The sequence below is a fragment of the Protopterus annectens genome, chromosome 10.part0, assembly GCF_019279795.1.
Source record: "Protopterus annectens isolate FY-2018-M chromosome 10.part0, PAN1.0, whole genome shotgun sequence".
NCBI lineage: Eukaryota > Metazoa > Chordata > Ceratodontiformes > Protopteridae > Protopterus > Protopterus annectens.
The window spans coordinates 673,801,081-673,818,428 of NC_056744.1; the positions used below are offsets into that span (position 1 = coordinate 673,801,081).

Sequence of the window (17,348 nt, forward strand, 5' to 3'; positions counted from 1 at the left end):
GCTATGCATTGCCTCTTTGCCAAAGCCAAAGCATACTGGGCACGCCTCCTTCTGCCTACTGGGGCAGGCTCAGGTTGTTCCTCCTCCGAGTCCTGCTCTGCCTGTGATGACCTTGGCAATGGGGGGGGGCTGTTTGGCCCAGGCCTAAGCTGGTCCTACTGCAGCTGTTTTTGCAGGATCATATTATGTAGCATAGCACATACCATGATAATTTGGGTAGATGTAGTTGGTGAGTACTGCAAGGCTCCACCAGATGTGTCCAGGCACCAGAACCATGACTTGAGCAGCCCAAACACACGCTCGATTACATTTCGTATTTGTGCATGTGCCTCATTATGGTGTTCCTGTTCAGGTGTGTGTGCGTTTCTGATGGGTGTCATCAGCCACGGCTCCAGTGCATAGCCAGTATCCCCCACTAGGTGACCATGTGGGATGTCCCCATTGGCAAATGTCTGGTACAGCTGCATCAGATGGGAATCATGGTAGCTTCCAGGGTAGCCAGCACACACATTCAGTATTATGCACTGGGCATCACACACGACCTGGCAGTTGATGGAGGGGAAGCCCTTGCAGTTGAAGTAGACCCTACCCCGCTCGCCAGCTGGTGCTTTGATGTGTATGTGCGTGCAGTCTATTGCACCCACTACCTCAGGGTATTCCACTATTTGCTGGAAGAGATGCATATTGCTGGCCAATTCCTCACGGGAATTGGGGAAATATACATGATCACCGACATGTGCTGACATGGCATCCAGGAACTGGTGCAGTACCCTGGATGCTGATGCCTGTGATATCCCCATCATATCACCAGTTGGTTTCCGGAAGGTACCTGTTGCTAATATTCTTAGGCCAACACATACCTTGGTTTCCACTGGGATGGGTTCCCCTCTGTTTTTTCTGTGTGTGAGGCATGGCCTGCACAGCTCAACAATTTGCTGCAGGAGGTCTCTGTCCACTCTATAGCACTCCACTATCTCCAGCTCATGTAGCCACTGGTAGGTTACCCTGGGCCTGTACACTCTTCTCCGTCTCCTCACTGTGGGTTGTCCAGCAGCATTTCCATTGTCACCACCCTCAGCATGTTGCATATGTCGCTTTATAACAGCAATGGCAGCCCCTAACATTTCTTTGTCTCAGTAAAGCTTTTTCAGTTTTCACTTCTATTAGTTTACTGCAGTGTCTCTTGTGAGAAACATAATGGACTGTTGTTTGCAGAGTTTTAAGTGCTAGGCTGGGCTGGGCTGGTGTACTGCCTGTGTAATTGCCTGATTCTGATTGTTTTCACCTGCTAGCTCTGCTAGTACTCCCTGGTAGCTTTCTACTATTTGTTGTGCTTCCTATTTCCTTTCTGTTTCCTCGGGGGGCAGCGCCGCGCACACAAGCACAAACATGCTCACAGCAGCTCACATGCACTCACACATGCTTACACGGACTACAGCTTGCTTATTCGGGTTAAAATGCGCACACACCAGCGCAAACGCGCTTACAACACTTTAAACTGCCTTATACATGCTTACTACAGCTTAAGCGTGCGCACTTACGCTTACACGCACGTACACTGTCTTACTCGGGTTTACAGGCACGCACACGCACGCATACACGCTCAGCAAGAAACTTTGGTGTTATTCATGGCATACACCTTCCATTTCTTGCCTTTACCTAGCCTACCTGTTGACACACCTCTTTTAATAATGTGTAAATGACAGCTGACACATGCCACTCTGCTCCAATGAGCTTCCCTTCTTTGATACATACCCCACTCGTGATGTCACCTATCTTCTACTCTGTTACTCCCCTTATCCTACTCCTACACTCCACTGACTGTGCTCATTCGCTATGTAAACCTGCGATTCACTATCCTAACCCTCCTTTGCATGTATTGCCTACTAATGCTTGGTTACATCTCTTAGACTGTGCTTCCCCCCTTTGCAACCTCTACTTGGTGGCCATGTTGTCTTCAGCCTGCCATTCCCTTGCATTGTAATTTAACAATTTAAATAAAATCCACATTTGTGGGTTTTAATTTTTATTTTTCTGTTTTTTAGAGTGCAGCCCATTTGCGCGGAGCTGCGCTATGCTTAAACATCGGAAATTGGAGAAAAAAAATAATTTTTATTTTCATATTGCATTGGGAAACATTGCCAATGGCCGTATATTTGGCCATTGGCATGCTTCCTCTACTGGATGCAACCATTATTTGGAGCTGTCACGGCTCCGTTTTGCTATTTGCAGAATGGTACTCAGTTGTCAACTGAGTACATTTCTCCAAATAACACTGCTCTTACTCGAACAGGTTCGGGTTCCTGAATCGCGAATCTACCTCATTTGCATGCCTTTCGGCTGCAATTGAGGTAATTTGCATGACCCAGCCCTGTCCGTGTAAGAGCCATTTTAGGAGCACTCTTGCACTCCCCTGCAGGCTGTTCCTGGATAGGTCGTCGGACATGATGGCTGCATGGAGTCTTACTCTACTCTTAGACTCCGTGCAAGCCATCGTGAATCCGGCCCTTGGAGAAATTAAACCAAGAGAAAGACTGAAAATTATTCCTGAAAGGGGAAGCTGAGCCTGGAAAGCAAATTAAAGTTTAAGCAAACATTAATTTTGTGTAGTTGACAGCTTAGCCTCAAGTGTTGTAGATGATCTAGTGAAATCTTAAACCAAAACATCTGAATCAAAGGTGTTGACAGCAAATTTGAAGACTATTACGTAGTAGTACAAATAATCTAGAAACAATGTATACCCTCCAACAGATTAATACATATTCCAAAGCCACAGAGTTTTATGACCATTCACCCCTAGCCAGTTTCTTCTGTCAAGCCACACCTCTTTTCTCCTGGAAGATCATTCCAGTCAATGTCAGAGTAAATTTGAGGATCTCCATCTAGTTATCTAGAATATGTTTAGATGATGCTAGTGAGTCACACTGTTTAACTTGCAAGGGAAATTTATTCCACAGGTCTGGGAGGTACTGAGTTATAAAACTGTCCCTCTACTATGTTTTATTTATCTGTTGGTGAAGACTTAGCCCCACGTTTCTAGTATTGTTGTAGATAATGGACTTGCAGAGATAAGAGAAGGTCCAAGAAAACAGGGGATCAAATGTCTATAAGGCACTGAGTGAAGGGATCTGTCTTCCTTTTGGTTAGGTAACTTTGGGGGTCTTTTAAATTGTTTGATATGTTTAATGAGATAAAACCCAAAGGAGACACTATTTTCGATAAATGGTCTGATCATTGCCAAGTAAAAGGGAGTGATTACACCTTTAGACATTGATGGTATTCCTTTGGCAATTTACCATGCTAAATGAAAGGGTTCCCTGAAAACTGTTGCCACACAATGGTCAAAAGAGTGTACATTATCAACCCAAGAAGCCAGGTCCCGGACTGCATTTTCATTTTGAAGTAGTATGCGTATATAGTACCATGAGATGAGGGGAAACTTAATCTACAAAAAGTGATGATACTATGCTTTTTACCATTTAGGTTGAGACTGTTTTTAGTAAACCAAGAGTGTATTAGGAAGGGTTCATTCTGGAGACTTTGGTTTTCAGAGGGTGACTTGACAACAATCTGTAGTTTTAGTTATGGGCAAACCTTATTAGCTAGAGGTTTTCAAATGCCTAAAAAAGGTATGCCCTAACAGGTATCTTTGAGATAGCGTAACATGTCGAGCACATGCCTACATGAACTTCACATTAAAAAGTTCACAGCCTGGTGTTAAAATAATTGTCCACCACAGTTTGTACATCAATAGTAGAATGATAAATGGTCTCTCACTAAAACACAGTCATGCAGGAACAAATACTAAACAATAAAAGGATGAGCAACTCTTTGCTTGATAAAAATCCAGACAGCACATAACACAAAGGCAGTATAATGGCAACTTTTCCAAAAATTGAATCTATAGTTACTGAATTGAAAGACACAACAATTTTGCATCTTAATTAGACTTTTAGCTAGTAGCAGCAGAAATAATAAAGAAAATGTAAAAAGCATTAGTTGTTGGAGAGGCACAGACTTGTACTTCTGCAACAGATAAACTCATGCAGTGTTAATCCTTAGAATGTAGGCTTCTGGGGGGACGTGGCCAAGATGAGCACTGAGTAACAGCACTTTATCTCTGCTCTGCCTTTTCAGAATATCTATGACAGGAATTTTTGAATTTATCTATCCTATTTTTGCTTTTTTTACATATTTGGAATCTTTTAACCATCCTCTGGGATAGTATATAAAAAATTATTAAATTTTTTTATTTTTTCCTGTCAAAAAATGCTAGAGAAAATATTTTGGCACCAGGCTACAAAATGAGCTTCACCAAAACTTCTCTCCAGGAAACAACTATTAAGAAGGAATTTTAGTCACTATTATCTAATATTCAAGAATTGACAACAAAAATTGATAGAATGGATGTAAAACTGGACAATTTTAAAGAAAAATGCTCCCAACAAATGGAAATGATACATGAAGACCTCAAGCAACAAAAGAGACAGATTACAGGAATAGAAATTTCACTAAATGATATGGACAGTAGAATTCAAGAAGGTGAACATAATATAGACTTTTTTTCAAAACAAAATACCCTAGATTAGATAGATTAAGAAGAAATAATATTAGGATCATTGGGCTACCTGATAATGTCGAAGAAAATAATATGGAAAAGTTTTTAACTTCTTGGCTTCCTGGGATATTACAGCTTCCTGAAGCTCTTTCATATGGGATAGAGAAGGCCCACAGGTCCTTGACTTCTTCAAAAAAGGTAAAACCAATTCTACAAAATCTGTTATAGTGAAATTTCTATCATTACATGATAAGGAGATAGTGCTAAAGATTGCTTGGGCTAAATCTCCTATTAGGTATAAAGACAATGTCATACGCTTTGATAATGATGACTCATCTTTTGTAATAGCCAAAGGAAAACTTTTCCTGCCAATGCTTAAAGAACTTAAAAAAGCCCAAATAAAGTCTCATCTATTATTTCCAGCCAGACTAAAAATATTTCTTCAAGATGGTCAAAAATATTTGATGGCCTAGAAACTGTCATCAGTTTTATTAAGACAAGAAAGCTGCTTGGTAAAATAGAAGAAATAGATTGGGCAAATGCCAGTCTTAAAAGAAATACAGACAATAGTTCCTGGAAGACTTCTGAACATAAAAAGAAACTCAAGAATAAGTGAATAATTAAAAACAGTCTACACTGCTTTCTTTTATTCAAAATTTATTACATAACCCAGAAGTTGGGGAGATAAAAATGGTTCAATAGGTGAGTTTTTCTTGTTTAAATCTTTTTTATCAATGATATATAGCTATTTCAATGGCATTTTTATAGTATATTATTACTAAATCTAGTTTACTTTATTATATGGGGCTTGATAATTAAAGCAAGTGAATGCTACTTATTTTATCTATTATTCTCTTGTTTTATTTGCTGATCATTACTATTGATGCTCTGTACAATTGGGGAATGAAATCCGTGGTGTCTTGGTGACTAAAACAAGTATGGAGTCCTAAAGATGGTAAAATGAGGGTCTTTAGTACTGTAGAAATTGTTTTTTATTTATTTATATTTTTTGTTACCTTCTCTTTATTCGAAGGGAGGCTTTTAATAGATATTGTTGCTGTGTTGTTATTTTGTTAAAAATATTTTTGTCCTGCTAGTGGGGTTCATTGGTGGTTGTGGTGATAGACATTGGAAGTGCTTTTGGTAGACTGATGTGACTTGGTTTTTGAGCTCAGGTGTTTAATGAAAGCAGAGACTTTGTAAATGTGGTGTTGAACGGATGGTTTCTGTGAAGTTACTGGTGGTGATATTCCTTGATTATCTGGTAATAGGCTGGTTTTGAATCTTTTAGTATTTGCAGCAGAGAAATGGAGGGTTTGTTGTTGGTTGATACATCAGTGGTGGTCTAGTAGTTTGTTGGGTTTGAAAGATGGAGTTTGAGATGTTTATTGTATTGAATCTGAGTTTCCTTTTTTTTTCTCTCTCTCACTTTCTTTTTCTTGTTTTGTTTTGTCCCGGAGTTGCCATGAGGTAATCTGCTACTTTGGCAGTGAAAAGTTGCTTACGATTTCCCTCCTGAACCTCGCGGATATGATTTGAAATACTGATTTGTGATGCGTTCACATCACGGCTTGTAGACATGAAGATAGAAAAAAGAGTAGTTTCCATGGAGATGCATACCTTATGAACTCTGAGCTGAGGAACTCTGCAACATAAAATAAAAGCCAGAATAGCCAGTCTCTTATGCCATCTAGAGTAGAAAAGAGAGATCTACTTAACATGACTGAACAGTTAAAATATTTATTGACTTTACTACACATATAGTTCTGATATATTTAGAGTCTTGTATTTTTAACACACCCCTTCATGGTTTGTGTTTATATAAGTTGTGTATTTTCTGCATTATATAACAAACATGTAAGAGCCTAGGAACACCACCAACATGCTGTAAAATTATTGTGTGAGACCTGAACTAGATTTTATGTTGTTCTTACAGAGGTTAGAAGTCAGAATTGGGAATGGTTCTAGTGATTCTATAAAAATCCATCTTTTCAAAAAACTGAAAAAGATGTCAAATATCTGAATGCAAGTCATTTATTGCACCCACCATGAAGTGACCTGAGTTACAACTGTATGCTTTTGCAGGTTGCAGCATCATAATCTTCTTTAGGTGTGAACCTCCTGCTTCCACTTTCAGTGTGTTAATTAATGTTTTGCTGTATCCTGCAGGAGAAGGAGACTGATTGATGTTAGAAGAGATTAAAAGAAAAAAAGTTAATTTTCTGGACATGTTGTCTCTTTCCTTCTGGGCATTTCCCAATCCTGGACCCTTCTTTGGTGGTCATTAACCTGCGTTGCATTCCTCCTTGGAAAGTATAGTGGAATATGGTAGGAAGTCACTTTTGCTGAGGGGTAGCTGTCAGTCAGGATTTCTTGCGTCCTTGCTCTGAGCTATATGGGGGTGGTGTGGTGGTGTTACTAACCATTGGCTCAATGGACAAGTAGACAGGGGAAGTTAGACTATGGGTTTGCAGAATGACCATGTGATTGAATTACCTCTTCAACACTGCTTGCACACTTAGACCATTGCTGAAGAACACCTACCACTTTTGACATTCATTTAGTTGTTTTCAGAAAGCATTTAAATTGCACATTTTTTTTCTGTTATATTGAAGTCCTTTCAAACTCATATGTGTACCTGGACTTTAGAAGCAAATTTGTTTAACATTTTCAGTCTGAGAGTGAGCCTATTCTTTTTGGCTCATGATGTTAAGTTATCAGGTGTCAAAGCACAGATCCAGCTGTTAACAAAGGAAATTGGTTCTGTGCTTTATATTCATCACTGTCGAAAAATATACACATGACCATACACAATTGTGTTTTTGTAGACATGAAAATAAATTCATGAATGCAAGATTGGGGTAATATTAACAAGTTATCTAAGCATTTCATAATAATACTTTGCACTCTGATGAAAGCTTATATAGCAAAAAACTGGATTGATAGATCAAAATTAACTTGGTTAGAATACAAAAGCATAGCAAAAAAGCACATATTAGCCAAAAAAATATACAAAAAGTCAGAGAAATCAAATATATTATCAAGAGTACTGTAAAACAATTGAAATAATCTCTTAATAGTCTGGTATAGTCTATGTATTTTAAGGATAGTAAACATTACTGCTGGAATCAAACCTGCTACTAAAGGTACTGCAATACATTAATTGATATCTTGTCATGAATAGTATGTAAATACTATGTACATAAGAAATGCAAGCACACCACTCTGTTGAGATTAGCAACCAAAATAAGTAAGGTGACATATATGTATATAAGTTTTTAGTAGAATAGAATGTTATCATATTATAGGTTGATGTTATGCATATATTATAGCTCACAGTAGTAAAGTTGGTATAATAAATATGCAATATAAAAACTTTTAGATGAACTTATAATTTAATTATATCAGTGTGATAATACTATGGTTTTCTACAAAATAGGAATGTTATTAGCATAATGGGCAATAACAATCATTACATGTTTATGAATGTACAATGTAACATCAACTGTACCACATGTAATTGTCTTGTTATTCTTTTTGTTTTGTTTTTATACCAGAAAAGTTTTCAATAAAAAGATATTTGATAAAAAAAAGAATATGAACTAAGCATTTCTGCTTTTGCGTTGCTTGCTGTGGGCCACGTGACTATAATGAGGCAGGCACTTGGGGCATTTTCTTTTTTTAGGTTTCTCAACACATTCATAGCACATGACATTTTTCTGGAACAGAAATACATTTTATATGCTCTGCTAGGTATGCATGAATGCCTCTGTGACATTGTCCCAAAAAAGTCTGTTATATGCGTCTGTTTTAAAATGTTCCTTATTGTATGTTTGCAGCCACCCTCGCTGAATTCTTTGCTTTAAGATTGAATGGGTCAAATAGGAATACGCCCCGTATGGCAATGTAATATCATTTGTTATGTTGACTTGATTGAACACAATGTAAAAGGCAGCAAGTAATTTGTTTGTAAGCCTCCCCAGTGTAGATTCTCTGAAATGATTTGTAAGCATTCTTTAGATGCCAAGAATATGTTTGGCATTTATATTTTGTACGTCATGGTACTTTTTATTTATTTTAAAAGTTGGTTACTGAAGACAGGGAGAATCTGGTTCATTAATTAATGTGCTCATGCTGAGGAGATATAACAACTGTGTCACTTTGTGGTAATGCAGAATTGGGGAGAATTGTTTTATTTAGTACTTTGTAAATTGATGTGGTGTGTTCTAACATAGATGGGTATCTAGTTTGGGGACTGTAGGACAGGGAGAGATAAATACATCATTGAGTATATATATATATATATATATATATATATATATATATATATATATATATATATATTGCAATTTTATTGCATTGTTAGTGGAAGCAAAATATTCTGGAAACACTTTGGTGATGGTTAACTGTAGGCTGGCTACTTATAGACTACATTCTAGCTATCTCAAAAAACAGATTTTTATTAAAGGAATCCATGATTTAGTTATGACCTTTGTTTTATATTTATGACATGTGGTTGGTCCTTACAATATTATAAACTCAATCTGACTTACATAAAGAGGAATTTTCACATTACATTTTTATTATATATATATATATATATATATATATATATATATATATATATATAAAACTTATGATGACTTGACACAATATTAATGATATATTATTTCATAAAATCAAAATGAGACAGTTGCATTTGATATGTTATAGTATGTTTCTTGAATGATTATATACAAATGTATTAATGTATTTTATTTATAATCTTTCTTTTTTAGTCACATATACTGTCTAATAATGCAAAAGTATCTAACAACAGATGTATTTAGGTGGGTCACATATACTGTCTAATAATGCAAAAGTATCCAACAACAGATATATTTAGGTGGGGATGAGAAGAGTGTTGTTACTAGATAGATGGTCAATTTGAGTGATATATGTAACTCAAATTAGGAGTTTTTAACTCCAGGGGGGTATTAGAGAGTGTTTATGTTATTAGTATATGTCGTACATTTCTGTTAATAGCTATTATGATGCTCACTAAGTTTGACAAAGTTGAATTTGATATAAACATATCTTAATGGGAACAAGTTTTATATGGTTCATATGTAACTTGTAATTATATTCGTTATAGTCAATTTCTATTGTGTTCTAAAATATGGAAAAATGGAAAAATTAGTCAGCAAGTAATATTCAGAAATATAAACATTTTATAACATCTTTAAATTGTATATCATTAAGCATTAATGGATTAAATAATCCTAACAAGAGAAGATCTTTGAATGAAGATCTTAAACTACATAACTCTCAGTTAATATTTCTCCAAGAAACCCAATCTATTAACTGAAGATATTACAAAATTGGATACCAAATGTTATAGACTTTTGATTAGCTCTGAGCATACACAAAAAAGAGGAGTGGCCATACTATGGAAAAATACATTACTTATGCCTAAAATAATTGATACATATAAACATAATAAAGGGATGTTATCTTCAGTTGTTATACCATTTAATAACACAATTTTGACTTTAATAAATATATATTGGATTCCTGGCATTGGACTTCAAACAGTAAAACAACATATAGATCATATAGTGCAGTTTCTTAAGGGCAGCATTATTCTTGCTGGAGATTTTAATTGTATTTCAGATATAACAGATTCTAGTACTAATGGCAAAATAAAAATTCCAACAATAGCCAAATTATTAAATGAATTCTCAGATTCATACATACTGAAGGATATTAATAATTTTGCAGATGCTAAATCATTGCTTTATACATTCTACTTACATAGACATAATTCATATTCAAGAATATATAGGGTTTTCATTTCTAATAGCTTAGCTGATTCTCTGTTAAACTCAAAAGTGATTTCATGTCCTCTTTCAGATCATAATTCCATAACATTTGATCTTATAGCATATTTCACCTTTAATGTTCAAATTAAGAGCATACCTGAGTATATAACTAAATAAAAGACTTCACTAATTTTATCTCTAAGAAGTACAAAGTTTTATTGAACTTAATAACACAGAGGGAACTTCTGAAATACATATCTGGGATGCTCTAAAAGCTTACCTATATTGTAAAATTATTGATTGGTATAAAAAGAAAAGAAACTCATGGGATAAAGAACTCCAATATATACAATCAAAGCTAGTTTAATATTTGATGTTTCAAGAAACCTAGATAAGAAAGCTAGAATAAATTAAATAAATACTTTGAGCAATAAGTATAAAACTATGATTAATTTGGAGAAGTATAAACTTGTAAATTTTTCTATAAAATTTTCTATAAATCCTAGATCTATGAATATTCTAGCTAACAAAACTAAAAGGTTAAATAAATTTAATCAAATTAATGAAATATATTCTCCAACAAAAAGAAAAATGGTTTCTGGTTTATCTAATATATTAAATGAGTTTAAAGATTTTTTCTGAAAAATAAATAAATCTAAAACTATAATTAATGGTACAAGAAATATTCAATCATTTATCAATAATAACATAAAGAAACACAAATAAAGCTAATAGATAAACAAATATCTTTTAAAGATATACAAGATCAAATTACTAAACTCAAGCAAAATAAAGCTCCTGGTAACGATGGTATCATTTCGGAAATCTACAAAATTTTACCTACCAAAGCTTTAACTTTGTTACACATAATATTCAATATAGCCCAAAATAAAAACATTATACCCACTTCTTGGAAATATATGTTTATTTCTCCTATAATAAAGCCTGATAAAATCCCTACAAAACTTTCTTCTTATAGGCCCATTTCATTGTTAAATACAGACTATAAAATGTTTATGTCTATTTATGCTGACAGATTTAAACATTTTTACCTTCCCTGGTAGACATGGCCAAACAGGCTTTATAATCAATAGAACTTCCTATGATAACATCAAAAGAATAATAACTTTAATTGAATCAGTGAAAATCTTAAGGAATAATTTAACTCTAATCAGTTTAGATAACAACTGTCCTCTTGACTCAGTTAATTGGGAATATCTTTTCATTTTATTGAAGGAGTTAAATTTTGCTAATAGTTTTATTAATCTTATCACTCAATTATATAATGGAAGTCAAGCCTATATAAAAATTGGTACACATGTATCCCAGAACATACCTATTATAAAAGGAACCAGAAAAGGTTGCCCTTTATCTCCTCTTGTGTTCACATTAATTATGATACTTTGGGCAAACTTAATAAGAGATAATAGTAGTATACATGGTTATAGACTATACTCCAATGAAACATCAAAAATTCAAATTTTTGCTGATGATGTATTAATTACCCTTGGTGTTAATAACCCTACCTTACAAGAACTGTTCGAAAACATGGATATATTTCTAAAAAACTCTGGTCTTACCTTAAAACTCAAATCCTTCTAATTGGTTCAAAAAGTTATAATGTACAAGATGAATATAAAAAATATATACCCCAATCTCAACAAATAACATATTTAGGTATAACTATAACTACTAATATTAAAGACATTTTACAAATACATTATTATTAAAAGTATATCAACTATAGAGAGTTTAATAAGTAAATGGAACTTAATTCTATTCACAATGGATGAGAAACTTTCCATTATAAAGATGATATTGCTTCCAAAAATCTTGTGCATAATACAATCTATATCTATTCCCCCTACAAACTCTTTAATAAAAAAAATTAACACAATGATTAAAAATGTTTTATGGCATCCAATAAAACCTAGAATTGCATTAGCTTATCATATGTATAGTTGGGAGAATGGAGGCATATCTTTACCAAATTTAGAAATGTACTCAATCTCTTCAGTAATTAAGACAATTGTCTATCTTACAGATGGAGAGTATTTAGCAAAATGGAAAGAAATTATATTAAATTTATCTCACAATACTAAAAATAAAGTTAATACTCATCTATTGAAACTAGTAAATAATTCATTTATATGGAGTTTAAAGGATTACTTTTCCAATTATTCCACTCAGACGTTTAAATCTACTTATGTAGTTTTAATTCTAAAGGCCTTTAAGAACTACATATTTAGGTTTAGAATGTTTGAGAATTGGTTGTTTCTCATCTTCCCTATTGCCTATACACAAGGGATATTTCTCTCTACAAATTATTCTAAAATATCACTATTCAAACAAAACATTTAATATTTTGTAATCAAATGATAAAAATGAGGTAAAATCTATTAATACTCTTATAGTAGAATATAATTTTGATACTTTACTTTGGTTAGATTTGCATGAATTTAGAAAATATATTCTAGATAAACTAGATTTAATTCCCTCAATTGCTAAGAATTCAATACCCAAATGTATTCAATATTTGATTTTATCTACCCAGCATAATCTATCAGTTAAAAATAGTATATCATATATTTATAGAGCAATTAAACAAGATCCAGATGTATACTCAGATAACTATTAGAATTCATTTTCTGTAATCAATAATTTTATTCCTTCAGGGAAAAACAAATTTAATTTCCTTCAGTCAGCCAGCAAAACTACTTCTTCTCTTAAATGAAGAATCTTCACATGGAGATTTTTACAGAAATCCTTTATTACTCCACAAAAAATGAGTAAGATAACTAAAGAAGATATTGTTTGCTGGAGATGTAACAGAAATAAACACTGATTGGAATCATATATTTTATAATTATTATTAAAGAAATTTTGGGAAGAAGTTAATATTTTTTTACAGGCAATATTTAGAGAATTTTTTTTCCTCACCAAATCACTTGTATTATTCAACACATCAGTTCCAGACCGTATAAAGAAAAGCAAATATTCTTTGCTCTGGTCTATATGGTCCATTGCCAGGAAAATAATTACAAAAAACTGGAAGTCTTCATCTATTCCTTCACTTAAAGAATTTAAAGGTCTTCTCTTGGAAATATCTAAGTTAGAAATGTTGACTATTAAATCCAAATCTACGAGGAATACAAATTTATATTACCAATGGAAAAGCATACATGAACTATTAGTTAAAGAACTAGATTAATGATAATGCAGTAATCTTCCTTTTCTTCTTCTTTTTTTATCTCCTCTATCTTTCCCTTATCTTTTTTCTACAAAAATATTAATTTAACTGATTCTGTTGTTTGATACAAAGTGAACATCATTGTATATAGTTCTTTGCTATTATAATTATTATATTAATGTTTTCTATTTTTAAATATCGTACTCCAAAAATGTTGTTTTATCTTTTTCAAAATATTTGTTCATTACAATAATGTTTTCAATAAAGCTTTAAAAAAAAGAATGTAGTCTTCCAGGTGCTATGCTGAGAATGACTGCACTTTGTATATGAGAATGAGAGCTCAGCCAATATGTAAACATGCAATCTGGGTTTGCTTAAATATTCACACTCCTTTAACTCCAAATGTAAACTCTTATCTACTCACCAGCTTCCAAAATTATTTTGGTGTGTTTCTTTATAACTCTTGAATGATGGCTTATTAGGAGTCTATAAAATGTAAATGCTTTATTGCATTATGTAGTTTGAGATAAAAAATGGTATAAAATCAAAAACATATCAACTAGAATTTCCACTTGGCATATTTTATTGTATCCTAGATGAACACATCCTGCTATAGTTACTTGAATGACAAAACTGAAACAGCCAACAAAATATTAGCATATCTGGTATTGGCTAACATTTTGTAGCAGTAAAGAATTTTGTCTCCAGCTTTACTTAAACCACAATACATAAAACTTTTGATTTAAAATGCCCATTTCCTTCAGGAAGATTCATGCATCTGTAAAACTTCAAAGCAGTGTATTGTATTATCAAGCAATTAATTTGTCTGAGCTGTATGTTTAAAACATTTATTTTAAGCATACGTTTAACCAGTATTTTAAATGCAAGGTGGTATTCAGAAAGTTTACAATATGTGTATGCTTAATGTCAAAGATGTTGCAGTGCACTGTGGCTCAGTGCTACTTAGATGTGCATTAGCAACAGCATAGCACTAATATTCTGGGTCACAGCCTGATCTGGGTTAGGGCACCAAACTTAACATTAACCAGCTGGTGTGCAGGTCAGTGATCCGGGCACAGACATCAGTTATGCACACCATAGCAGAGAGAGTGAGCCTACTGCTTGGTCTGCTTCAGGATTTGAAACAATTGTAGCAAATGCACCACATGCAGAATGATACAATGTATGCAAACCAAGAGCAAAGTCTGCTGAGGGCATTGGATATCCAAATAGCATCCCCTGATACATCCATAAGGAAACTCCAAATGCCTTTCAATGCCATGCACAACTTCAGATACATTGTGAATGGCTATAGGCCAGACTTACACATATGATATATACTGTTCAGAAGGATGCATCATTGTCTGTCCTAGCTACGGCAGCCTTCATACTTAGCCATGTCCAAAATTATGGTCATGTCTAGGAATTTAAAGGCACAATGTATATAATACCTTGTGCATTATATACCACCTGGCAGATGATTAAAATCAAGCACTTCTGGTTGACATACCAGACACCACAGGGTGAAGCTCAGGTCTTGATGGCAGTATAGGTACAATTAGTGGCCCCCAGAACATTAGGGAAATGGGCTGTGTTGTGGAATGCTTGTATATTGTTGACCCTTTCAACTTTTGTGCCTAGAAGCCATATATCCTCCTCCATATACTGCATCACTATATTAAGAAACTGGCATAGGATCTACAATGCAGATGCCTGCAAAATTTTTAATTGTCCTCCTATCAGATGCTGAAAGGTCTCTGTAGCAAGACTAATACTACACAAACCTTTCTGTCCATTGAGATCGGCAGACTGCACAGCCAACTTGATTCTATGAATGGATAACACATGTTTACTACCTTGCATATGGTGTTTCTGTCCACACAGTAGTGGTCAACAATATCAAGGTCATAGAGGTGACAGAATGCCATCCTCTGGCAGACCCATCTGCAACTATGAGGGTGACAGTAATTAATACTGTGAGCACTGGCTCCAAAGGGGACAACTGACACATGTTGCTCAACTAATACTTTTGCTTTTCTTAGCATCATAACAGATATGTGGTCCTTCCACACTAGAAAACCCTAGCATTCAGAATAGACAAGCCCTATAACTCTTTACCCTACAGCCATTTTTCTCTGAATGGTTTCACTATATTTGATTTCACTTGCCTACACAAGCAGTCTCGTTAGCATGGTGGTACTCATTTCAATGCCATTATGCAGCGATTTGCATAGCATGCATCCTGTGTGTTTTATCCTGTAGAGCAGTCATGCTGCTTGCACTTTTGCATATCCCCCTCCATATGCGACACCACTGATTGTGCTGTATCTTGTAATGTCATGGGCTAATAGTTTCTGATTATACCATTGTGTTTTTCATCTTGATAAGCAACATTATTTGCAATGGTATGACATTTACTTTGATTGTGACTGTTGATACTAACATTTGTTGTTTTATGTCTCATTTTCCATGCTGTGGTTAATTTTCTGGTGTTTTTTTTCTGATGTGTAGGGGATTTTAGGTTTGGATAATAGCTATAATACTTTCCAGGTTTTTTTTCTCCAGCTTGGCCTCAGCATTTGAAATCTCAGACTTTATCCTTGAGTTCAGACATGATCAGTCATGACTATATCTTAGCATAACACCCATTCCTGGGAGGTATTATAGCTTATAATGAGGTTTAATAATTTTTCTAACATTTATTGCATGCATTCAAAGGTAAAGGTGAAATCCTCTGTGCAACAATATGACTAATATCATATATAATTTAAAGTTACCATACCTAATGTCAAAAATTTAAAATTATGAAACTTATAATTTTATATAGGCACGTTCTGACTCTGGATTCTCCACGGAATATTATGATAATGTGTATGATCTGATGAGGAATCAAAGGAATGATCATTCTGATATGTTTGGATTCACAATTGGAATTTCTGCTGCTGACTCACCAGCTGGAATAGAATATGGCATGGATTTTACTTCACAGAGGATGTTAATGAGGAACCTTTCTGAATATTCAAAAAAGGTAAGGCTTATGCTAAAGCAGTTTAAAGTAAGTTATGTGATACAGTTTTCATTAAGTTTAATTTCATTATATGGCTTCTCTACACTTTCACAAGTTCAAACTCCAAAAGGACTAGACCTGTTGAATTCAACTCCATAACTGTGAGCTGGCCGTTCACTGTTTTTTATAAGAAATCCCTGTTGGTGTGGTTTGTAATTTCCCATTGGCTGTGATTCCTTAGTTTGGGAGATTTTTGTATGTTTACATTTGGGGAGTGGGGGGGGGGCTGGCCACATCCAAAAACATTTGATGTTTTAAAAATTAATTCAGTGGGATGACTCTTGAAAAGTTTATCTCTTCCTGATAAAAATAAACATTAGCGATTTATAAGAGAAGTGATTAGGTAAATGATTTTCTTAAATAGATCATTTTATGCACTGTTTTGCTAAATGATTTTGAAAAACCGATGGTTCCTATAATGAATTCTACCTTCCTTTTAATATAATAACTTATTATACTTTCTTGTTTATGTTACGTTATACAATGACTGGCTGGTAACATCGTAAAACGAGTATGCTGATTGGCCAGCCCAACTAGCATGCATGGTGAGAATATACAACGGAAAAAGGTCCGGTCATCCTGACTTTTTTTCGTTGATATATTCTTCAATTTTAAGGGTTTAAAAAAAAAAAAAAAAAAAAAAAAAAAAGCGTAGCAACGGACATCTTCTTTTCTCTGTTGCTTACTTCCCGAGCACTAATGTACTGTGTATGTGTGGGAACGCAAGTTCCA

The 17,348-nt window shown here is 34.3% G+C and overlaps 1 protein-coding gene across 1 annotated transcript in view; it reads left to right on the forward strand.

The window, feature by feature from the left end:
• Positions 1 to 17,348, forward strand: part of C8A (complement C8 alpha chain) — a 597,456-nt gene that overhangs the window by 264,683 nt on the left and 315,425 nt on the right. The window contains exon 6 of the mRNA XM_044085514.1: positions 16,377 to 16,577. Within this exon, the coding sequence (XP_043941449.1) occupies positions 16,377 to 16,577 (201 nt within the window). The remainder of the gene's footprint in view (positions 1 to 16,376; positions 16,578 to 17,348) is intronic.